The sequence below is a fragment of the Nilaparvata lugens genome, chromosome X (assembly GCF_014356525.2).
Source record: "Nilaparvata lugens isolate BPH chromosome X, ASM1435652v1, whole genome shotgun sequence".
Taxonomy (NCBI): domain Eukaryota; kingdom Metazoa; phylum Arthropoda; class Insecta; order Hemiptera; family Delphacidae; genus Nilaparvata; species Nilaparvata lugens.
Window position 1 is genome coordinate 18,597,918 of NC_052518.1, and position 26,727 is coordinate 18,624,644.

The 26,727-nt window shown below is 33.4% G+C and overlaps 1 protein-coding gene across 1 annotated transcript in view; it reads left to right on the plus strand.

Moving 5' to 3' along the window:
- The first annotated feature begins 1,035 nt into the window (after positions 1–1,035).
- Positions 1,036–26,727, plus strand: part of LOC111045173 — a 78,465-nt gene continuing 52,773 nt past the window's right edge. The window contains exon 1 of the mRNA XM_022330497.2: positions 1,036–1,467. Coding sequence (XP_022186189.1) covers positions 1,395–1,467 — 73 coding nt within the window. The 5' untranslated portion in view covers positions 1,036–1,394. The remainder of the gene's footprint in view (positions 1,468–26,727) is intronic.

The window sequence follows — 26,727 nt, forward strand, 5'->3', positions numbered from 1 at the left end:
AATTGATTCTTTCCTGTCAACACAATCAGAATGAAGTGCTGCAGCAAATCTTCCATGCAGCTCTTTCTGCTTCCACGCTTCCAGCCTCTCTTCTACTGTGCTGGCTGTTAGCTGTTGGACTCCATGTGCCAGCTGCAATGGGCTGTACTCCCTGTCTACCAGACAAACGGCCTTTAGCAACCACTGTTTGCATTCTGGAAGTATTTCCGCAGTCTGTCTTCCTGTTGACGACACATAGTCTCCAGACTCAAGAGGCCTCTTCCACAACACCTCTAGGCAGGTAGAGCCTCTGGATTGAGCTACGGGGGTGATGAAGTCTATTCTTTGTCAAAGTTGTTCTTACCTTTCTGTCAAACTCTTGCAAAGCTGTATCTGTCCACTTGACTATGCCAAATGTATACATGGCCACAGGGACTGCCCAGGTATTTATAGCAGATATTTTATTCCTAGAGCTAAGCCCTGTTCTGCATACCTTCTCAAGTCTTTGCACAGTCTTCCTTGAATTTCTCTTCTTAGACAGTATCAGCTCTGCTGATTATTATTATTATTATTATTTTATTATTAATTATTATTATTATTATTATTATTATTATTATTATTATTATTATTATTATTATTATTATTATTATTATTATTATTATTATTATTATTATTGCTTACACAGATAACATTTTTTGATTAGACAATTCCACAAATATTTGTACTAGTTATATGAACGTTATAACTTTTCATATAATGGCAAGATAGATGATAATCAATTTGATACCTGTAGCTTCAATTGTCAAGTTGAGAAACTCGTAATGAAAAACTCTATACATTATTATAATATGTTACTATTACAACCACCTCTCGGAGGTATATTATTATTACTACAATACTATATTATTATTTACATCACTATGCATATTGTAGTTCTTTTACATGCATTGTGTGTGTATGTGCTTGGAGTCTCTCCAGTGCTATCCAGAGAGTACATAGTATATGATAGGATGTAACATTCTATACTCTCTGTGACCATCTCTTTCTCTCAGTACGTAACCTTGATGCGCTCTCAGTCAGCTGTCCCCACCACACGGGGTTACCTCCACTAACAGAGCGGAGACTCATTCATGCGGCACCGGCTCAGTCACTCCTGGGTCCTGGCTCCATTCACCAACTGTGCTCGGTCTCAGCTCTCAGTTACTCGCTACCACAGTCCACAGGTTGACGTTACGCGTACAATCCGGCATCAGTGTTTCCGAAACTGACTTTTTGTGCCAATGTTCAATTGAACTATCGTTCCCACATTTCATGTTGTTCAGCAACATTTGTAGGTAGGGAACGTCTGGGTACTCCAGCGTTTGACATCCTCAACTTCGGCCCGAATCCTGGAAGCCAACGCGGTGATTCACAGGATGTCTGCCGCTCAAGGCTTCACCTTCTCACTAATCTGTGTTCTAGTCAGCTTGCAGAGTCATCTCATGACATGTAAGTAGATTACTGTCTACTCACTATTTCCATTAATCATGTTTTAATAATTTATTGTTTGATTGCACTGGACAACTTGTCCATTTGTCATAATCTGTGTTTTGTAAATGATAATCCTGATCTTTGTTTTGTAAATGATTTTGACATTAACAAGCTATAATTATATTTTTTCCCGTGCTCAAATTATTATTTGAATAATATGCACACAGATAAGATAGCTATTTAAAATAGTTTTTTAATTTTCTGAAAATTGTTGATTTTGTGATGTACCTGGTTTTGCAAATGGAAGACTCATATTGGAATACGGCAATAAAATTAATTCCGATTTCTATTCCATTAGGCTATTCTCTCATCTCTCTAGATCATGACTAGGCTACTTGCATTTTGCACCAACAGTATGAAAGGAAAAAGATTGATACTAGATTACATTAAATGTAATCTTAATTCTTTTAATTTAAAAGAATAGCATCATGCCGGTTGGCTGGTTCTCGTCAGTCAACAATATTCATATGTAGAGGTATAAGCATAGAGAAAAGATAGCATAAGAGCTATCTTTTCTCTATTGTATTCGTGGTACACCGGTATTTTCTCTTGAAATGAGTTAGAAGTGAATTACATTCAAATATTAAAAAAATACAATCGGTATTTCCTCTCACAATGAATTGAAAGTGGTTCTTCTTATTCACTACATGTGAATATAGAAAGATTAAAATCCTGCCAGTTAACAACGTTACATGAACCTTGTTGGAAGATAGCTCAGGAACACCGGTATCTGCTTTTACAATACATATAGAGCAGACACTAGGCACACCAACAAATTCTCTAAATAAGTTAACTAATTCAAGAATGATTTTGGCATTCATGCAGTACACACTGCCATTTTTCAGTGATATTTTTTTTATCATAGTTGATTGTTTTCAAAAATAGTAAAAATCACGAAGTCTAGACATTTGGCAGAGCTTTTAGCAAAACAAATAGATTTGTTTATTAAAAATACAGCATCAATAGGAAGTTTATCGAAGTATATAATGAAAATGTAGATCGGCTGTTATGATGTGCCCGTGGCATAAACAGATGGATGACGTCTCTTGTAATGAGTAGGATGACATCATGAAAAGATGAAATGTTGAAAATCCATTTTATAATCACTGTAGGATTGTAGAATCTAAGGGGTAACCTGCATTCTGCATTTTTTGAGCTTAGTTAGGTGTGTAATCATTAAGAGATGTGTTCATCCTTAATGAAGACCCCTTAATAAGGGATAACTCAGAGGTAAACTCAGGTAAATAAGGAATACAGGGTTAACTCAGTATTGCAAAGGTTGAAAGAAATTCCAAAAAAACACAATATTAGGTAATTTAGTATTCTAACAATGTAAGTTTTTATACAGTGCCAAGATCTTCGGGATCCCATCCACAAAAAACAATAACTTCTAATCATATGAGCTATTATATGGATATACTGTATTTTATATTAATTAAGCCTGTACACGGTGAAACAATTTCTAAGGATAAGTTCAATTGATGATTACAGTATTTACGATGAATGAAAGAAAATATTTCAGAGTCAAAAAATGTAAATCACATTATCATTACGTTTGATTCTCATGACCGTATAATATTGTAATTAAACAATAACTTCGCACAAGTTGTTCTTTGCCGGTAGTGGCATATTGTAATTATTAATATTTATTTTATGTTATTGTTATTATTATTTATAATGGTTATTATTCAGTAATATTATTTATATTATAGTCATTTATAAATATAATGATATTATTAGTATTATTATATAATATTTATTTTATTAATTACTTTTATGGAAAAAAATGAATTTTGATCAATACAGAAAGTTACTTGAATCCTCTATTATATTAGGTACTACCAGTTTAATGTAATCAGGGCAGAAGAATATCTTTTTTGTGGGATCTAAATCTCAATTTCGTAAGATTAATTTCTAGGGAACACTTATTCTGATTACAGCATGGATTGTTAATTATGTATCGTCGGATGATTTGAACACGAGTAAAAAATTCAGTTGATCATGCTCATAGAAAAACTATGTTTCAGAGCTTTTAGTTTTATAGAGGTGTCCAGAAGAGGAATTTCATTCTTCACTTTCAAACTGAACATTTCTAGTTAGGTAGTTTACAGTGAATTAGTCCAGAGAAAAGTACTCCAAAGAAAACGTTATTGCAGATTCCAAGACAAACTTTTGATGGTGTTAACATAATTTGATTGATTTATAAGTAGGGTATTTCCTTGAGAGGAATCGATAATTCATTGACTGGAATCAATGTCAGACTTGACTCTGTGGAGTCAATGATTTAAGTAAAATTGCAGAATAATAAGTATGTATACTATGCGAGGTCTACATACTTTTTGTTGGCGTAGTCATCCTTTTTGCTTTATTTTCTTATAGGCTAATAATTTGTATAATATATTTCTATTATATTCTATTATAGGGGACTGGAGATTGAAAATAACTCCCTATCCCCTGTGAGCAGCCCTGCCTATCCCTATGGCATACAATTTTTTCGGATTAGTTACAATTTCATAACACAGACAAAAACCAGTAAATTACTTTTTAAATTAAACATTGATTTGCCTTGCCCTGAATTTCGACTCAATTTTCAAAAACTCGGTTCAAATTTGGAATTAGTCGCGATAGCGAGGAGATAGTTTTGAATCTTATCATCAAATCACTAAAAATTTGTTCAAGGGCGCTAAGAAAAATCTTTACCCAGGTCCTAAAAGAAGAAATGCCCTGATTAAATACTTATCCAACTTCTGAAACCTTAAATTTTAAAAATGATTTTTGACCGGAAAATGTTTACAGAAATTAGACTCCTTTCCACTGAGCTATGAAGATAAAAATATATCAGATATTCATTCCATTTTTATGATGTACAGCTCATACTCAAGTGTGTTTGAGCATTGTAAACCTTGCAACTTCAATACTCTCTTGTGGCCTCTTAAGTACTATGGACAATACACTTTGAATTATTTTCAGAAAAGTGTTTGCCTAGAATTATCTAGATATATATGGGTAGATATATAAAAGTCAAGGAAAGTGAATAATTATCTTTCAGCAAATGAATAAGTAAATACAGAGTCGAGTTATCAAATTGCAATTGAAGATTTCAAACAATGGTGGAATAACCAAAACGGAGTTGCCACAAATAATAATAAGAAACGTTGTATTTTTTATTTCCCAAACTATAGGTTTTTTTAATTTTTCTAGAATAACACCATAGTACCCTTTTTGAGAAGTTCTTAATATAACATAGCAAAGTAGAACACAATTTTGCTAATATTATATGCATCATTGCATATGATATATATCACTGCCAGAATTTCAACATTCAATTTTTCTTTTCATATACGATTCCACTAATGAACTTGCGAATGAGTGGTTATAAAACATTTATTTTTCAGCTATGAAATTAAAATTTTTCCTCTTTTTAAAGATTCAATGGAATTAAATAATCTTCATTGCTCATCAAGCGTGAACCTATACAAAGCGGAGTTTCTCCCTGCATTGAACTAGTAAATAAATAAAGTTCATGACAATATAATAATCTAATTCAATCCGATATTGTCTTTTTAATTTCTACAAGTAATCATCCACAGAATTTAGATGAAATATCGCGCGTTTTCAATCAATTTAAAAAAACTACTAATCTATTATACATTTTGCTTCTCGTCTATGATACTTTGTATGAGATTGAAAAAAAGAAATTACCACATAGATCATAAATTGATATTGATTCCTCACAACCATACGACCGTAAACTGTAGGATGTTTTGTAATTCTGCTTTTTATCATATTTCAATTCAATCCAAGTTCGTTTCCAATTTTATTCAAATAATTTTTGAGAATATCTAGCGTGCAGAAAGTTTTGCCAATGTGTATTTTTCCAAATCTATCAACACTTACCCTGATAATTGAACTCCATATAGACCGGGGCTATTTCGAAAATTTTGAGAAGTGAAACTGGCATGGAACTTTCCTTTAAATAATATCAACGCTTCTCATTTAAAAAATGCTGACAGTTTCAAGTAAATCTCACAACAAAAAGTCATGTTTCTGAATACTTCACTGAACACTGAAACTTGAAATCTTCAAGACACACTTAGAAAAGAAAGTAATGTTTATATAAACTTACTTTACTTTCTGTAAAACGATCGGTGCCAGGAATTTTGGAGGCAAAACTTGTGAAAATTGTTATAGTGAAATCCTCTTTAAACTAGCAGTTTTCCTTATAATTAATACTACCGCTTCTCAGTCTGATAATGCTTTCAGACTGTCATATTATCTAATTTTTTGGACAAATTTTATGTTTTATACATATGTGTTTATCAAATAGTTCTAAAGGTTTAAGTACAAAACGTTTTTTTGGAAGTAAATTTTTCATGAAGAAATTTCAAAGGCAAGATTACGAATGTATTCCAACCTTAAAATTGAAGTTTTATTGTGCATTACATTATGAGTGGATTTGAATTCTCAATTTGAATAAATAGGCCAAAGAAGTTATTGAATCTTTGAACGTATTGTATTGGCCCATGAGTGCATATATATGCATATATATATATATATGATAGATTATCAACCGGATACAACCGGAGCGCAGGTAATCTTACATCTTACACCTTAATTATATATATATATATATATATATATATATATATATATATGAGGAAGGAACTCAGTTTCCGAAAATTTCCCCCATTTCTAAAGTAAGTTTTCAAGTGTTTTCAATCTATTTCTGTCTTGTGCCCCCTGTTTTAATTTATATTACAAACTTCATATATAGCACATAACAGAAGACACTTTAAAGTGTATATATATATATATATATATATATATATATATAATATTGTCAGTTAGAAATGAATCGCACACTGTAAAGTCTTGTCTCTGAATACGTACTTCCACTTCATGATTTATCAGCGCCAGTCAAGGAATTGCGGCACAAAATCAAGTAAAAAGTAACATCATGAAAGAAAAAGTGATTAGAACTCATTCCTTTGTGTTAGAAAATGAAACCAGAAGATCGGAAACCACAGTGTTGTAAATGTATTGTATTGCTGCCACCCACAGAGGGCCATCAGCCCATCAGCCCATCGTGTCCCCTTCAAGACACACCTAATTTTTTGTGCTTTCCACATTTCTAGTCTCAGCTATTACATCTCAGGCCTACAACCCACGTTTATTCAATTTCAGTCTATCAATTATATTTTTCTGGTGATTCATGCGGAATCCATTGTTAGAAATTTTAACGAAGTCTTGAAATTATAATCTCATAAATCTGGATGAGCTTGTGATTTTGTTATGGAGCGTGAGTTGTGTAGTCAATGAACAATTTAACTATGCACTAACTTATGTACTTGATGTTATACTAGAAAGATTCATATTACAATTCATCCACAAAACAATCCAATACAAATAGAATACTGCAATTGAATACAATAGAATACAGATACATTGATAACACTAGGTACATGGTTACACTAGCTGTAACTGTATACACATAGGATCTTAATAATGAGAGATGATGGGACTATATACGATATGTCCGATTATATGGTTGTGGCATCAAGAATGATTTGAAACACCAAAACTTGAATCTACCTTTCTCAAATATTGAATTTACGCAGTTCGAAGACCTGCTTCTAGATTTTTCGCAATAATTCATGTTCAAAATTTCATAATTTCCAGCAGATTCATTGAAGACCAAGACCTAATACTATTTTATTTGTAGAGTAGAGATGTTTTGTCAAAGTTATTGAAATACACCAAATTTCACATTTCACGTTAACAATCTCATTGTTATATAACAGTTAGTAGGCTATACTCATATTATATAATATGGTTATTATTTTTTATGGTTTGATCTTTCATTATACTTTTAATATAGTATTGAATGAGTTTCTCAAAACGTTCTTTGCGAAGTTTACCTTTTCTTGAAGAAGACATTTTGTTCTTAGAATTACTAAACTGAGATGAATTAGTGTCAAGAATTATATGAATTCAAAACAAAGAGGAAGAATTCATTAAATTATCAGATGTATATTTGGGTACAATGAGGCTAATAGGATTTGTATTCATATTGTTTGTATAATAATTATGATTTGTATAATAGGGCTATTTGATCAATGGATTATCAAGTTTACAAAGAGAGTTGATAAAACAGATTAATAGAAATTGTATTAATAGATCGTATAGAAATCATGTAATTTCATCAAATGCTTCTAAAAAGATTTCAAATTTTGGTTCAACAACTCGATCGGGCTTTAAACATATTTATTTCCTCTACGTTTGCATAATTTGATCATTTTGAGCGCATACATGAGGAAAGATTTCATAATTGACATTCCAATATCCCCAGATTCATCATTCGGTGAAAAATTCTTCATTTTATTCTCTATAGTTGATAACTTCATATGAATGGAAGTCGGCAGCTGTTGAAATATCTGCAGTAGGCTATACTTGTTTCATGAGTTCTCAGACTTTAAATTATTCTGTTTGTTTGATTATAAGTTAAATAAGTCTATAGGTCTTTACAAACATATTTTGTGCACTTTTAACACTGGCACTTTCAAGAGTTGAATAATTTCAATGATATCCTATAGTTTGAGTAAAATAAGTTGAGACTTGGCCCTCCATCCCAAGAAAACATAGGGTTGCCAAATCTTGTAAAATTGCAACTTTCTCAAATTTCCAATTCAACGTCAGAATTGGATGTAGAATATCATCCCCGATATCCTAGTAGTGCTAGAAAAGTTTCGGGGTTGAAGGATCAAAAGGAAATTTCACTTTTATGATAAAATTGGAAACATCGCGAAAATTTGTTTTTCTTTTGAATATCACTTCTCTCAGAAACATGGGGCGTCGTAATGCGAAATAATTTTTTAATTAATGTTTATGTTCATCAATGTCGAGCAGAAAACATGAAATTTTCGACATGTTGGAAACTTTTTTGTTTCTAAAGATAAGTGGGTGGTGAAAGCGAGAAAGTTTCTCAGAAATAATTGAAATTATTTTTCCAATTGTGAAACGTACTCGGAACAACGTATTTTGGCCCCTCAGGAGTTTCAAAGTCATGAATAGCGGCTGAAAGGCGTGCCACCATAGGATATCATGGTAGGTTTTCTACCTTTCCATGTGTCCTCTAGTTTAAATTTAAGAATTTTTCTCAAGGAATTGAAATCTTGGTTGTTTTCACTAGAAGATGTTGAGTTTCTGTTTAGATAGTATAGTTACTTTTATATTGTATTTTTGATATTATCATATTGCAGTGAATGATACATTTATGAAGGGACAGTTTATCTCTTAGTACTCTTCAACATATTTTTTTCTCTGTATTATAAACATTTATCAAGTTTTTATATAATTTTAGCTAGGCTCTAAGCTACTCTTTCTTTATTTTCAGTGTGATGGTGCCTCAACACGTTTTTTCAAATGAGGTTACCTAACCACTTTATATTATTGTTTTGTAAGGTTTTGTGTATTATTTATTATTGTAAATTGTAAAGTGTGTCAATAAATGAAATGAAATGAAATGAAATATCAATAGCTGGGATCAACAAAAATGAAATACAGAACGATTGAAAAATTCAGCAACTGCAAGCCACATGATTATAAAATAGTGAATATGACAACCTCACCTCGAATAATCCAAGCAGTGTTTCATTACAGCCTTTCTAGAGGCAATCAGCTGCTTACATTTGAAATAATTCAGTCAATTATCTCGTAAATTTCCAGCTTTTAGTATACAATCTGGTACACAATGCATACCATGCAGCCGCTCTCCGAACTTTAAATTTCCTTGGAAACCAAAATACGATCTTCCGACTACATTTGACAATTGAAGAAATAATTTCAATTATTTCTGAGAAACTTTCTGGCTTTCACCACCCACTTATCTTTTGAAACAAAAAAGTTTCTAGCATGTCGAAATTTCATGTTTTCTGCTCGAAATGTCTCGACATTGACGAACATAAACTTTAATTAAGAAATAACTATTGGTCGGATAAAAATTATCCAGACACCAATAGAAAGGAGACATTCTCCCCGTTAATTTGATCTGAAATTATTACGCATTACGACGCCCCATGATTCTGAGAGAAGTGATATTCAAAAGAAAAACAAATTTTCGCGATGTTTCCAATTTTATCATAAAAGTTAAATTTCCTTTTAATCCTTCAAACCTGGATCTTTTCTAGCACTACTAGGATATCGGGGATGACATTCTACATCAAATTCTGACGTTGAATTGGAAGTTTGAGAAAGTTGCAATTTTACACGAATTTGCAACCATGTAATTTCTTCGGATGGAGGGCCAAGTCTCAACTTATTTTACACAAACTATAATAATACAATTTTAATGACCCTCCCATCGCGGATTTCTGAGTAAAAACTATTTGAATAATAATTATTAAACTGGTGGAATTACCACAATTATTGTGGTAATTCCACCAGTTTTCGATAACACCCGTGCGTGTATATATTCATAACATCGTTTCAATCAGAGTCCTCCAATGTCTCCTGATGCAAGTAAATAACTCTAATTGTCTATTCTAACTTTGGTCATATCTTTGATTTATTTTCAAATTATCAAGTTATCAAGTATAATAGAGGGATTGCCTCGGACGGGGCCACCAATTTATTCCTCGGAGTGGAATCCTTAACAATAGACCACGAAAATGTCGAAACTCATTAACAATAGGCGACCACTGAAGGGTTACTAGAACTTCTACCTGTTCATCCATTGCTTTTGGCGGCCCCGTCTCCTTTCTTTGACCCATTTTTAGAGTATACTTAACTGGAAACCATGGTTCTGTGGCCTTATGCCAATGATCTAAATCTGTATACTTCATAAATGGTGCATAGCTTATCTTGTGGGAATCGTGTTTTATGATGTTTGAAAAACTCAGATGATGGAAAGACATGTGAACCAACGACTGGAGTGATATGAGGTGTCATTAAAAAACGGCTCATAAAAACGTCATGTCTCATAGTCAAGTGTCAATAAGGTAACGAGTTCCAGATGTAACTCAGATTCTCAGACTTGTGTCGTCTCTCTTAATGCTTTTATTTACATTTTGAGACCATAGTTTTCTCATGGTATGAACCAAGTACCTTTGTCCAACACTACGTCGTTTATGCAAAAAAATGTTTACAGATAGCAGATTCTTCGCCAATTCTTTCAAGTGGGCACTTGAAGTTTGTCTGTACCACTTATCATGAGTGCTTTGTATATTTAGACTGCAAAGGGTTGTGCTCTCAAAAACCTTTGAAAAAAGATTGTGCTCTCAGGATCTCTGTCAATAGTCTCTTCAAATATGTTGCGTGAATCACAAAAAGAGATTGGTTTACACCACAGAGTTGAGTCGAAGGCCCATTTATTTTTGACGAGAAAACATTGTGTTGCCCTCGATACGACTCAACAACATTTTGACATGTTTGGAATGGAACTTCTCAATCGCTCAAGACGTTTATTCTTTTATGAGGAAGAAGAAAAATTTCTAACGAAATCGATGTTGTTTGAATTCAATATCCATGTGTGTTTTGATAACTGAACTCTTCTATACCCAACTTCTATTCTAGTCTCCCAATTTCCCGATTGCGAGTCTCTTATCAACTGATTTCTTGAATCTTCTTGAAAGCTTTCAATTCAATTTATTTTTCCCACAAAAATTATATAAATATTCAATAATAGATACAAATCAAGGAAATATATTTCCCCACTCAGAATATTAATCCGTGCGTGGGGAAAGAATTCTTATCTAGAAAAGCCTTGAGAAATAAAAAACAATCAAATTCATTTCTTAATTAACTTATACATTTTTTTTAACCTAAAAAATAAACCTTAATTGAACAACAATAATTTTAAATATAAGAAATAAATCAAATTATATCTGAAGTATGAAATGTAGAAGAGAGCTTGTGTCAAAATGGAGATAATTCAGCACACTAAATCGCATATGTTTATAAATGTTTCAGCGACTCAATGCCTAAACAAAATCACTTCCGGTTGTAAAGACGCTTGCAGTTCCATTGATCGGTTCATTATTATAGCCTAGTTATAAAAGTAAATGAGTTGTCTTGAAAATGATCCAGTTTTATAGAGAGTAGTCCACATGTCATAAGTATAGTCTTCAAATACCGGCAGAACTTGTAATCAGTCCAGATTTTTTGTAAAGTTTTATTGATCCAAGTTCATGTGAACCTGAATCTACTGATCTATCGTTGTATTCGTAGATTCACAATAAATTATGTAACAAATGTAGTTGATAGTCAAGAATAGTGCACTACATACTTGACTACATAATATTGAACTGTGTACTAGAGTCTTTCAAGAATGAGTCAAAAGTGCTTTACATGCAAGCCACCAGTGGCATTAACTGGTTTTCATAGATACCACCAGTGGTTATTATGATTTGATTGACCGAACGTAGTGAGGTCTATGTTTTAACTCGGATTTTCTTTTGTCTGTCTCTATGTAACGCGATTACGGCCAAATGCGTTGATAGAATTCGATGAGATTTGTCAGGAATATTCCTTTTTCAACTGCGCGTCGATGTATACACAGGTTTTTTAAAATTTCTCATTTTAAGGATAATATGAAAGTAGAGGAATTCCTCCATACTCTGATATCACTATCACTCCCATATCATCTACTTTGAAGATAGGATTAATCAGACTATAGAATTATTCATAATCAATCAGCTGACAATCATCTTGGAAAAAACAAATAACAGTTTTTGAGAGTAAATTATGATTCAACTGTGAATTGTGATTCAACTGAATCAGCTAGAACTGGTGACATCAGATACCTGTGGATGAGAAAACTGCGTGAGGTCTACTGTTCACAGAACTACTAGTATAATATATTTAATTGTCAATGTATCTTCTATATTTTTCTAATGAATTAACTAGTGTCCCCACTTATCTTATTGTAGACAAGAAATGAATATTTTGAAAAGATACTAAATATCTCTAGTATGGATGAATATCTATTAGTTAGTTTACCACTCAAATCATCAATTTTATTGTAAACTCCAAAATAATAATAGATGGGAAATCTCAAAGATTGACAGGAACGTGCTTAGCATAGATGTTGGGTGGAAGAAGATTTATCTATGAAATGATCGTTGTTATTTTATTCTAATAAACCAAATCTACAGAGAATACTAATTTGATTGATCATACCCTACGTACTCTACTATTGTTTGCTTGGTAAACAAAGAATCATACCAGGTTTAGAACAAAGCTTCCACGTAGAGGTATCGGTATAAAGGACTGTGTGGAATGAAAGACCGACTCTTGAGCAATTAGATTCCGATGAAAGGGTTAAAAACAATACGACCGCAAACATTGATGAGAACAAGGGATACGACACTCAACCCTATCGAGAGGTTTTTAGACTCTCACGCAATTGTGACATGTGACTGCAGTGATCCGGAAATCAGGCATCAATCTCGGAAGTCCGGTGTCAGAATTTCTGGTTGAAATTCGATGCCTGGAAGGGTGAAAGAGAGTCAAGTTTGTTAATCACCGAGAAGCTTTGTTTAGTTGTAGTGGCCTTTAAAGCAAACAGACTGATTCTGGTCGATTATCAACAATTGAAAACTATTCAAACTTTCAATGTAAAATAAACCATGATTATGCTATTACATATTGTGTTTATTATTATGGAATTTGCATATATCATTCGAACAAGAGCGTTAATGCTTGTACAACCTTTTTATTTACTTTATTTTACTTCATTGAGTACCAACATAGATAAAGGATCGACGGTTATATGCTTATTCTGTGGTAGCCTACTACGATAGTACTATCAATGTACAGGGGTATTGAAAAACAATTTATATAGATTTGAAATACATTTAGAACTCAATTTTATTGATGAGATGATGTCCTCATGAAACCTAGGCTTGAACATGGGATGGATAATAATGATTCGATATGAATGAGCATACAGTCTAAAGTGTTCTCTGAACCAAAGCAAAGTAAATTTGAATTGTTATCAGATAAAATAAAACAATATAGACTACGTAGAAAACAGAAACGTATACTTTTTCTCTGCTGTTATTTAGTAGAGACAACTGATACAAGTCATATACTTACGTTATCTTTTCTCTGGTAGAACTGACCTAAAGTTATCACTCATTAATCAGAATACTGAGAGTACGTGATCATTATATCTATATTATGGAAATTTAAAATTCGATATCTGGAGTTCTGGAGATCTTTAGAACTGTTAAAATGACTTGATGAGTCATTGTGTTTGATCCAATAGTGATTTCTGTTCCCCCTCATGATTGTGCATTACAAGTTCAACACTTGTTCACGTGACTACATTATTTTCATTAATCGGCTCTACACAAAGCTCACAGAGTCACCCTCTGATTTACGTATCGCGCCTGAACAATGTCGACTCAAAATCCCATCCGAGACTCACTAAGCAGTTTTTCTCGTAGAAATTCGGTTCCATGAATGAGCATCGTAAAAATGAGAAGGTGCTGGATCTCCTTTGAGGGGCTGGCTGCCTACTGTGCACTGGAATGTGTGACCATGCATTTCACTCTAATTCTGCTCTCTAGCTCTTTCTCTCTCGTGTTCGTTCACATTACTTCCAGCACCACGTCATTTCCTCTCCTTTATTTTTTCTTGTTGTTGCTCCTCTCCTGTCCTCAGATAGGATCAGGTCTACCTGTTCCGCTAGGGCCGATAAAGGAGCAAAAAATCGTTGGACTGGAAGCGAAAGATGCTTCAGAATTGATGCACTTCAGTCGGTGATTAAGGTGGTGTTGGCTGTTCCATTCATTCATTCATTCATGTTTCCAGTCGCCATTCAGCTCCCCACTCCCCACTCCCCGTCATGACAACACAGTCTTATCGATAGAAAATCGCCGAAAATCGAAACGGAACGTGGAAACTACACACAAATCCTCAACTTCCTAAAGATACCAATACCCCAATTCATAACCTTACAATAGAAAGAATGTTTAATCTCTCCTATCGCCCCACCCTTTCCTCTGCCACACATAAATTCTTGGGAGTTTTATTTGCTTTTTCCCAGAGTGCTATACCCTTGTATGGTTGTTATTATTGTATGCTACTGGAATTTTATTTCTTCTCAGAACTTTGCTTTGACTGCAAACTGTTGACTTTGGGACCAGTTTGCGTCCTTATGTGTGATTCTTTTGTAAGTGGCTGAGTCATAAAAATCATTGAAGAGTAATAAAGCGGGCAAGCAAATATTCCTCTACAACCGTACAATATTTTATAGAACTATGAATCCGAAAAGTAAAGAATTTGAAGCCTATGAGGGTTGAAAAACTATTTCCATGAATAGCTTGGGAAATAAATCTTCTTTATAGTAGTGATAACTCTTATTCATCAAAAAATCTCTGAATATGAACTATAATTAGCAGAATGCCTAATGTATAATCCAATTGAACGTTAAGACACCAGTGTACAAAACCTTTCACACTAGTTGATTTACACTTTAAAAAACTTCACTCACTGTCTAAGCTTTTAAACTTTTCTTCACGTTTACTTTACAAAACTTCTACACTTACTCTTCTTGTAAGAGAGAAACGTTGTACGCAATTCCTTCCGTTGCAATGCAAATACATTAGTATAGACGCTGAATAAGCCGATTAATTACCTCACAGAAATCTCAAATCATGAAGTCGACCAATTCATGATGTTTTTCATGGCCTTGAGCAGAACTTGAATTAACGAGCTCTTCGTCTGTATCAGGAAAACATCAGCCTTTATTTAATCATTACTTTTTGTTTATTCGTTCTCAAATAGTTCGCATGCAAATAAAGGAGCATGAGCTGCGCGAGTTCTAATAAGATTTTCAGACCAAGTTCCCATGGATGATGAGGATGACGATTTGGAATGAGATTATAAAGAAAAGGAAAAAAGAAGAAAGAGGATATAGATAGAAGCATGAGGAAAGTGTGAAGAGAAGAAGGAGATGATTATGATGAAGAAGAGAAGAGAACGGAGAAGAAGATTATAACAAGAAGAAGAAGGAGGAGAGGAACCAAAGAACGATTAGGGTAAGATAAAGGATTAAAAGGAGCAGATGGAGTAGGAGGGCAGGAAAACTTAAAGCTGCAGAACAGAGACAATAAAATTGAAGCATCTAGCAAGAATATTTCAAATGAAACTGAATCACACAACTAGGTACTATTCACAACTGAAACTATAGCATTTAGTATGTGTATGTTATCTGCTCATTGGGGAATTGGGCATCTGGAAAATGAAACCAAGTAACATTCAAGCATAGTATCAATAAATGATGAGAAACTCATGAAAATTATAGCATCAAATAGTTGATATTGTCATTTATCTCCAGAGACCACATGTACAAATGTGAACAATGTTGTAAACCTACTACAAACAAATGTTGTGCTCAACAAATGTGCTGCAGTGCTTCAGTCAACTAAGTGATTAGCTCTGCCAATCCACCATTATTGATCCAAATAGTTTTTCTTAAACGAGTGTGAATGTCTTGAAAGCTGCGTTCACACTTGGTCGAAATTGAATTAAATTTAGTTGAGTCGAATCTGGAATGTGAAATTGAATAGCATTTTGTAGTTAATGTTTGATTTGATTGACCTCAACCATAATTCTGCAAGATTTACGAACCAAATTCGGCATGATTCTGCAAGTTAACATTTTTTGATCGAATACAAGTTTGGAAAATCAGGTAATTAAGAGAAATTTCCTATTCCAATTTCATTTCCTATTCCCTATTGAATCCAATATTTCTCTATGTGCCGGTAGCACAAGAGCCAGTTAAATTTTAATCGTGATTAATCCCACGAGAACCAATAGAAGCCGTCTTATCAAAAAGGCCTTCTCTGATTGGATGGTTCTCATGAAATTAATTACTGTTAAAATTTAACAGTGATATTTGTGATAATAATCAATATTGAATTTACAGTCTTTATTTATATAAAAGAAGTATCGGTCTTGTAGAGGGTCAAATAATAAATATACCTTCCAAACTTCAACGTTTTTGGCTCGGTAGATTTTTAGTTCTGTTAATGAGTGAGTGAATGAGTGTCATTTCTATTCTATATATATATGAATGGAAAAAATGCTTTAGCAAGAATGTCAATAAAAATATTTCAAAATAAAGGTTCAAATCACAGTCAAATTCACATTCTCTAAATTCAACAATTTTCACAGGAAAAAAATGTTCCAAATTAACTGTAATTGGTTCTGTTTTTTCGTCTGCAGATTTGAATAATTCATCTCCATCTCGTCGTTTCTTCTTTGTTTCCTCCCAAACAAAACCTTAAGCGATTCGGAAATAACACCACGTGCCAAAAAGCAGAACTTTTTCTTCAAACGAAGCACATTATTTCTCATTTCCTGGCTATTGAGGATGTATTTGCCTTCAATTCCTGAGCAAATGAATACTAATCACGGATATTGAAGTTTGCTTATTTCGAAGATAAGTGACTAAGCTGGAAGATTTATTGCTTGAAGACACAATTAAGACTTCAGTTTACTCTTGAATTTCCGTGAGGTGAGAGAAGTGAGGTTTGCAATCTTTTATAGAAAGAAACAAGAGAAGATGAATAAGATTATCAAAAAGAAGGAGAAAGGAAAAAGAGTGGATGTGTGAGGAAGAGGGCATGAGTCGCCAGCTACTACAGCCCGCAGCCGATATTATATGCAAATGAAATACAAATTCAAAATCTATAGAATTGCAACAGAAATAAACACAATTAAATACATACAGAATAATTATAGATTAGTTTCTCAATTAGTTAATAATCAATCATAGTTTCCATAAGAAGTATGTACTGTATTTATGTGGAATATTATTCTTTGTAAATACGAAGGTATTACATATTTTGCATAGTTTGAATTGTAACCGTTACAAAGTGAATACTTAGTTGTAAAATATTAAAATACTAAATACTAAATTCATAACAGCCTATCATTAGGCTATTAGCAAACTAAACTATAATGATGGATTTATCAATCTAGTAAAGAAATTAGTCGAGTGAAAAGTAAAGTGATGTTATTGGTTTTCAGGTAATATAAAATAGCATAATAATATATTGTTAAGTATGGTTCAAATTGGATTGCTGGATCTCAGTAATGTTTTTGGTTTACCATAATATTGTAATATCACAATAGACTATTGTTGTAATATTACTCTATGTAATTAATATTACTACAAAGACTATTATTCTTTTCAAGATGTTAACCATTATTATAGTTTATATTATTGAATTTTGATGAGTAATTATTTATTTAAATTTCAAAGCATTATCAAATGCTATACAATGAATCTACAACATAAAGTAATGCAATAGGAATCATATGATGTACAATATAGCAATACATGTAATACATTGTATACATGCAATCATGTATTAATAATTTATAAACCTTCTCATTATACATTCAAGACGTGAGCATCAGAAACACCCCAGAAATCAAATCATGAACTTTGATAAAATTCTCTTCACTAGTTAATTATCATAGCAATTAATTAACAGAAATATGCGGTACATCAGAATAAGTGTGTAACTTCCAATTATGATACTAATTGGACTAGTTGAACGTCAATTTATTCGGCGATACCGTTAAACTGAAATGCTGCTAGTACAGATACGCACAACTCTGTACTTTCTGAATTGAGCTGAACATCTACTTTCACCATACATTGGAGGTTCCTTCACTGGTGTCTTAATCATTATACGTAAATTATTGATTAAGTTGATATTGAAATTTCCATAAAAATCGACAGAAACATGCAGTGTCTAGAAAGATTTCAAGTCTCCAAAAGTTCAGCATGATACTATACGTTAGTCATAACAATAGGTTTTGATTTGTCTTTTTAGAGCATGAACCCAGTCAATTTTGGTTCGATTGCAATAATCTCTCAAATTTGAATAACTTACAAATAACCAACACATTTAAATGCTACCCATTACTAGAATCAAATTCAGGACTTGTGGCTCCAAGCAAGAATTCGTGGTGACGGTCTCAGCTTGTGAGTCTTCAACAAATTTTTTTGCGTATTCACAAGCGTATTCTCGCATTTAATGCGGATCCAAAATCAAATTATAAACTCATATTATTTCGAATCCAGTATTCAAATTTGGATCATCTGTGTTTGGTTACTTGATACGTTTTACTTTATAGAAATCAAGCACATTCGACCAACCTGTTTTTTCTACAAAACCCCCTAATAACGTTCTTTTCTTATATAGCTATTACCAATTGACAGCTGCAGACTTTCTATATCCTATTAATTCGTCTTCAAGACATTTGTTCACCACAATAATTATTTTCTCAACAATTCCACGAGCAGCAGAAAAGTATTTTATTTGAAGGTCACCGTTGGTCTGCTCATGTGGTGTGACGGTAATTATTATGGACATGAAAAATGTGAAGAAAATGCTGCTCGACTTTGGAAAAAACTGACTGCACTCTCCATCACTCTCCATTAGACACGCTCGAACGCTAACTGCACTGTAATTCGCTCACTCAATGTTTATCATTGCCCACTACATGCCATCATATATGCCTTTATTGTCAGTTGTCTGACGAGTCGTGAAGTGAAGCATGAAATACCACTGAAAATTGCAATCGCAATTGGCATCATGGACGGAAAACTCAAAAGTATAAGAATTGTAGCATAAGGAGAATACTTCAACCACTTTCCCTTCAATGATGTGGAATTCAAAAATATAAGACTTAAGCTCAACTCACACTTACGCGACTCAGGTCAAGAAGAGACTCGACTCTAGTCGAGAGCATGTGTTTCCAAATGGTCACACTCAGACCAGTCGATTCTAGTCTCCGCCACTTCACCATTTGAAAACACATGCTCTCGACAAGAGTCGACTCTCTTCTCGACCTGAGTGAATATTGCTTTTGATGTGGAATTCAAAAATAAAGTAATATTTTTCCTATATTTCCTTTAGTTTAAATATAGGAATAAGGAGCAAGGAGGCTATGACAATTATTTTTCCTTCAATGTAGATCGATGTAGAATTCTACAATATAAGAGTTATAACAAAATAACACTATGTCGACAATTCAAAAATATAAGAACTATAGCATAGAAAGGATAAGCAATAATAAGGAGCAGAAGTCGATCAGTCACTCTTCAAATTGAACAGAGAGAATGAACCAGGATGCTGAACTGCCACGGAATTTCATTACAGTAACAAGAGTAATATTAGATTTTTAAACAAAAATTATGCTACCTAAATATCTCCTAGCCTGAGGCAAATTAGTTTATAAACTTGATTGCCAGCCAATATTTCTTGAATATTCACATCCCTTACAATTGGTTATCAGACCACAATCAATTTGTATCTTGAAGATTAAAATTTATCGATCCATTGAGACTGTGACTGTGATGTGAACACTTGGCATTTTTAGATAAACTGACATGCGGTGACGCTTTTAACTGTAGTGTTTCCCACTTTCAAGTATCGTCAGAGAAAACTTCCATACTAGATTGTTTATTCTATGGTATCGTTTAGAGACCATCGCAATCAGTGTCACTTGAAATAGTGACTAGATGTTAGTGATCAATATCAACTCTGAAGTGTTCAATTTTGAATCAACCAAGCATGATACAAATGGAAATAGAATCTATTCATCTGCACATGTATCCTCTTTTATTCCAAAATTTGCAATTCAATTCAACTTCATTCTGTACCGTACCCATACTCGAAATATATATACATAATTAGTTTATAACCTTGATTGCCAATATTTATTGAATATTCACATCCCTCACACCTAGCACAATACCAAAGAAAAAATCTATTTATCTGCACTCCTATTCTTTCCTAGAATAGAACAAAACAACACTATGTGGATTTGTTATTATTGGAAGTAGGCCAAGGAAATTATGGATGCCCGATGTTAGAAAAGAGATGGAATGCAGAGGTTAGCGAAAGGATGTCTGGAGAGATAAGGAGTGATGGCGGAGGAGTTGCGAGAAACGACAAAAAAGTTGCAAAAACTTGCGAAGATGTAATTATAAAATGATGCAAAAATTCATTTGTAAATGTATCGTGAAAGAAGAGTAGTTTCCAATTTTCTTTCCTAATGCAAAACATCTACAACATACAATCACCAACTGCTAAGTATGGAGCACAAAATAATGCTTTGGTCTTGAATAAGATCACCTTAAAGCGGCAATAGAAAACTTTCAAATCCTTAATGGAAGGGAAAACCTATGGGAACAAGTAACACGGTGGACAATTATTTGAAACCGAAATGAACTCAAGAACGTAATTGTCAATTTGTCCAACTCTCAATATTCATTTATTGTGAAAATACTTTATAAAAATGACAATGAATACTGATAGACGATAGTGGACAATAAATATATCTCGTATTCCCCTATTCTGACAGCTATGCATAGTATAAAATAATAAATTCTTTCCTTATCAATAAAATCGTTTACACTACTGATCTATCAATAAATTTTTTACAAAACATACAATAATTTGACACAAGAAAGTTTAGACAGATCAATTTAAATTAAGCATAAAGTTCAGTACAATTTTTAGTGAGTTTCTCCAAACATTGGTATTTCGTTGCAATTAAGGATAATCGTAGATAAAAACTAATCGTAGTAGTCGAGATGCAATTATTGCAACCTTGGAAAACGTTAGTTAGTCGGAAGTTTCATCATAATGAAATCAAAGATCTTTTCATCTGAAGGAATCTTTTCAAACGTCTGAAAATTGAACATTTTCCTTCCGAATTAATTTTCCGTTTAATAATGTTAATGTAGAGTGAATTGTTATTGAGTGAGTGTGAGGCGTTGATTTAAATGATGGTAGAAGACAGATTGAATCGGATGGTGAGCTGGGGCTGGGGCAGCAGGCACCAGGCATCATCCAGGCCTACATACTTTCCGGTCGTAGCCGTAAAAGAGTTAAAGAGACCAAAAAACATGGAATCGTTCACACAAAAACAAGGTGATTCCAGGCTGTATGCCTCGTTTTTGTGGCAGGCCGGGAAGCCATATACTCAGCCACACCGGATGCTTCGGGAGGGAGGAGGGGCATCGTGTTACCACTTTGTGCCTCTATGATAAGAGAATGTATATAAAAATATAATTTCAGACGTCGATGGTCTGACTTCTCCAGCAGGTCATCGTTTCCTACTTTGTGGCGCAGGAAGTAAACGATTTCACTTCCGCTATGATGACGAGTGGTGGGTGGGGAGGGTGGGGGTGTCCACACCAACCGAAACAAAAGCACGGCCCAAGGTCAGCGTTTGGGACTCGTTCATTATCGTCATAAACATAATCGTCAGCATCGTTATGCTTGGGGCATTTGACTTTTTCACTCCAGCATCAACGCGTCATTTATTATGGACCGCCTTCAGTTTTTCACACCTCAGCATCTTGCCGCAATCCCCCAGGAATGTCCAAAAACAAAGAACATTTCTAGTCAAAAACCGATAAATAATGCTCGAAACACTATTAAAACAAAAAAAAACTTGAGTATTCACCCCAAATTATAAACTACAAGATTCAAAATGTAATGAAAACAAAAAAAAAACATGGAAAGAGTTCCAAACATGTCCCAAACAATGAAAATCAATAAATCATTCAACCTATAATCTTTATGTTCGAATGTGCTCTAGAAACCGAGAAATAGTGACCCCTTACAATAAAAATGAATAATACTGTAGTCTCGTATACATATTTCACACTCCTTCAAAAACAGAAGTATTCAAAATGTCACACAAACATTAATCTTCAAATTCTGAAGATTTTATTGATACTTTTGAAGGGAGAAGACCAATTGCTTTTTTGTTTGGTGAAGAATGACATTTCCTTGGATATCCATCGTTGTAGGAACAAGTCCCAAACCTTTTGACCCGATAAAAATTTAATTTTTATGTATTCAGCTATAATTTTTGTTGTGATATGGCCTAAAGTCATTGACCTCTTCTTTGGTCAATAAAACCATGAAATATTTCGGAAGTTGAATGATAAAATTTGGTGTAGATAAACTTCGAATTGAAAACCATGAAATATTTCTGGAGTTGGATGATGAAAAAAATGGGTAAAGAGGTAATGATACATTATCGACATTAGATTGTCGTTTGTTAATACCAAGTGTGTAATCCAGATGAATTTTCAGCTCAAAAATACATTGAAAAAGTGTTTATGGAACGTATACTTTTATTACGTGCTCATTTGGTTGCCTTCAATTCCAAGATTAGAATGTATTCTTTTGAAATTGACTGTGATCAATAATTTATCAATTAAATGCTTTCATTAACAGCTTTGAGCGTTAATCTCTATTGTAGGATCTCAGATAAGAAATGTTTATATTTGCTGTATAGTATGTTGCTTTTGGAGAACGTGAACATTCTTTTTGAATGAGTATTATTCTCCGACTATTTATTGTCATCAAATCAAGTTGAAATGATAAGTGATAAGTCTTGAGCTTGACCAAGTAGGCCTAAGCATGAATTTGAAAGCTTGATTTGTCAATGATATAATTATAGGGACGGAATACAGTCTGTGGAGTAGTGTTATGTTATACCTGAGAAGTTGTGTACACATGTAGCCATCCAGTCCAGAAGAGTGTTTTCACTCAGGGTACCAAATTTTAACGGAATATTCCATTCTGCATAACTAGGTAACAAAGCATTCTCCAACTTATTCTTATATTAACTTTCCCACTATTTTTCCAAGTACAATGAACTTAGGAAGCGCCAGCTACATTACCTGAATATCCTGTACATTACTGCATTGTATAACTATGAGCAATAAGGTTGTTGTGTGTATATATAGCTAGTTATGATGTATATAACTAACTAACCGTACCAGGAGATGACAACATAACTCTTGTAATCGTATCAAGGTTAGTCATCTAAATTTCTTAAAGATTAATTTCTATAATAGTTATGAATCATTCTTGATTCTCGGTCAAGCCTAGCCTAGAGCAACAGGGCAATCTGGTCTATAATTTGTAATGGAAAACCTGTCTTCCAGTCTTCATATTTATTTGTGTTTTGGAATAACGATTTACTTGTTGCTGCCTTGTACTGTATTCGTTGAACGTTGACATTCAAAATTTGAAAACCGACAAAATTTTAATCACTAACAATGAATTAAATCCTTGAAAAGTGTAATTACACCTGAACTGCACTACTCTAATGTTTGTAGTAATTTCTCTCGCTTTTCCGTCCTCTTCATTGTTCCATCTCTATTGAATCTCTCTCTTGTTCCTTCTCTCCTCCTCCAACAAAATTTGAAATAAAATTTATGTGTCATTCACATTGAGTAACTCAATCCTGTTCCTTGTTCAATTATTCCTTTTTGGTTCGATGAATGACTGCATTCAATGGATGGAGTTTCAATAATGGAAACTGATAGCATTAGATTGAAAATCTGTAAGGTGATCCAATAAAAATTGAGAGTCGATAGAATCAATTGAAAATCAATAAGGTAAACCAATAAAAATAGAGAGACTGATGGGTCTGTTTGATGAATACAGTATAAATATGTTCCCCTTAAATTTTCCTCCTTCTTATACATATATCACCAATAGGCTAGCAGACTGAAATAAATGCAGGTTCTATCTATGAAAAACTGGAGTCTTTGAAAAGATTATACTTTCATGGAAAGTCAGTTTTATGGGAATCAATAGAAATATAGATGCAGTTATGAAAGAAATGAAATTGAGTTAATGTAATTTTCTGGAGGAATATCTATTGCACTGAGTTTTGTTGTGAGTATGCAAGAAGGGAAGGTTACATTGGAAAAGTGGTTGCAGAAAATGACCGGTCATTTAGCGTTTTTCAATTGTTTGTGCACCTTTGGAAGTTATAAATATAGAATTGATTGATCCGGCCGGGCAGCCAGTTTCATTTTTTCGCTCAATGGCAATAAGAGGATGTCGAAGAATTGTGGTGACGATTATAATGATGAGGGAGAAGCAGTCGGAAAACTAGAAGAGGAGGTGCAGCAGGAGCAAAAATGATCAGAAAGGAGGAGAAGAAAATGAAGAAGTAATTCGAAGATATAGAACAAGGAATTACGAAGAAGAAGTAAAAGGAGAAGGAGAAGAAAAAGAAGAAGAAAAGAAGAAGAAGAAGAAGAAGAAGAAGAAGAAGGAGGATTGTAATAATAGGAGAGAATGAAGAAAAGGAGAAACAACAACAAAAAATAAGGTGAGGAGGAAAGAAAGAGAAGAAAAGCAGAGTACAGGGAGAGTAAAAGCACAATACAGGAGAAGGAGACAGCGGATTGGGGAGGAAACGATGAAGAATGATGCCAGGCAAGTGGAAGGAAGAGGCGAAACCAGATGAAAAAACATGAGAGTAAGAAGAAGCAAAAGATGCAAGTATAAGAAATAGTTACAAGAAGATGATGGCGAAATAATTGCAGAACTGACCACACCATTCAAAGCATCAGGTGCATTCTTTTGTAGCAAGCAGCATCAGCACTATCGCTCTGTCTCTCTCACTCTTTTTTTTACTCTTTAAGGCTGTCCAGAGCTTTACCATAAAATTTTATCTCCTCCATTTATATGTTGTGCACATGAACCAAACAACGTCTGTCATAGCAATAACGATGTGGTTCTATTTCAATCAATCCGGATGTTAATTATCGGGAATCAATAACCGGAGCACTTTTGGAAGAGCACTTTGAAAAATGGAGTGACGACCATGTATTGCTTTTGAGGTAATTTGAGGCAAACGCCTGCCCCAGGAAGACAGGCAGAAAAATTTGTTGAAAATTGACCTGCTATTATAGTGAGATTCACTCCAGGCTGTCAGCATTGGCTGAATGGCAACCATTGATGTTATCTATCAGGGATGCTGACTGTATAATCTCACTAGAGACTGACATCAGATGAGGTTTGCTGTAGACAGGATCTGACGAACGATTGAAGTGAATAACAGAGGAAGTTGATAATATTAACGTACTCGTCAATCGCACAAAATGATTAACATGCATAACATACCATTTTTTAAATAATATTTGCATGGAACGTATTATTAATCACGGATTATGTTTCGGGTGATTGGATATTCCATGAAATAATGAAGCAGGTTGAAGATAAAATGATAATAGTAAAGGTGATATTGTTGTTATCTACAATAAATAGATAATAGAAATACTTATTGAATGGAATACTTACTTATAAAATAAAGACTTATTATATAAATACTTATTAAATAGAATATTGAATAGAAATACTTATCACAACCACAAATTTATATAAATTATTCATATTTTTCTGAAAACGTATAATATATTCAGGGCTACTAAATTTCTTACTTGTAAAATAGCACCCCAGTACCATTTTTGAGATCTTTTTATTATAAAATAAGAAAAAAACAACTAGTTTCGATGCTTACATCATTTTCAAGTTTTTAAAAATCTCAAAAAGGGCATCATGGAGTTAGATTTAAAAATTCATAGTTGTGATGAATTTAAGTCTTCCTATTCAATTCAAAATAATGATTGCACTTGAATACAAGTGATATCTGTAGAGAGAAGGGTGTCACGACAAAAACACCTTTGCTCACAATATATTAATCTTCTGTTTAAAATAGGTAGATTGGTGGTTAGTTTATTGCTACCCTTGTTATATAAATTTGAACTAGGAACAGGAAATGTTGTGGCATTTCTCCTTAGAAATGAAAAATAAATGTTGTCGGTTCCAATGATTTTATTCAAGCCAAACTATAGTTTCGATGCACTCAAGGCATCATCATCATCATGATCAGTGGTATTTTTGGTTAGCCATATATATATGTTTCTGAAGTGCTTAGAAATTCTATGAAGCATCTTCATTCATTGTAATTTGACGTAATAAGAAGCTGGCTGCAAATAAAATTAATTAAACGTATCCTTTCGAGAAATTTGCATTTTTACAACATTTGCATTGCTTGGTAGTAGAGCAAATTAGGCTCATAGGCTGATTTTATCATGTTAAATCGACCTTTTTTCTTCTCTGACCAATCAAGGTACTTCCCGGCATTTTGAACACTATGCATCTGTATGAATGAATAAGTGTGCCCAAAAGGGAACTTAATGTTTCGGAAAGTCGTTGATGCTTCGAAATTCGTTCGATTATATTTTTGAGTGACTTGTGATCGAAACTTTTGTTGGTCCTGTTGCGTAAAAATTCATCAAGAGTTCAATGATTTCCTTTCTTAATTAAAATTAATCTTCGTGTCAAATAAATGCATCCTGTT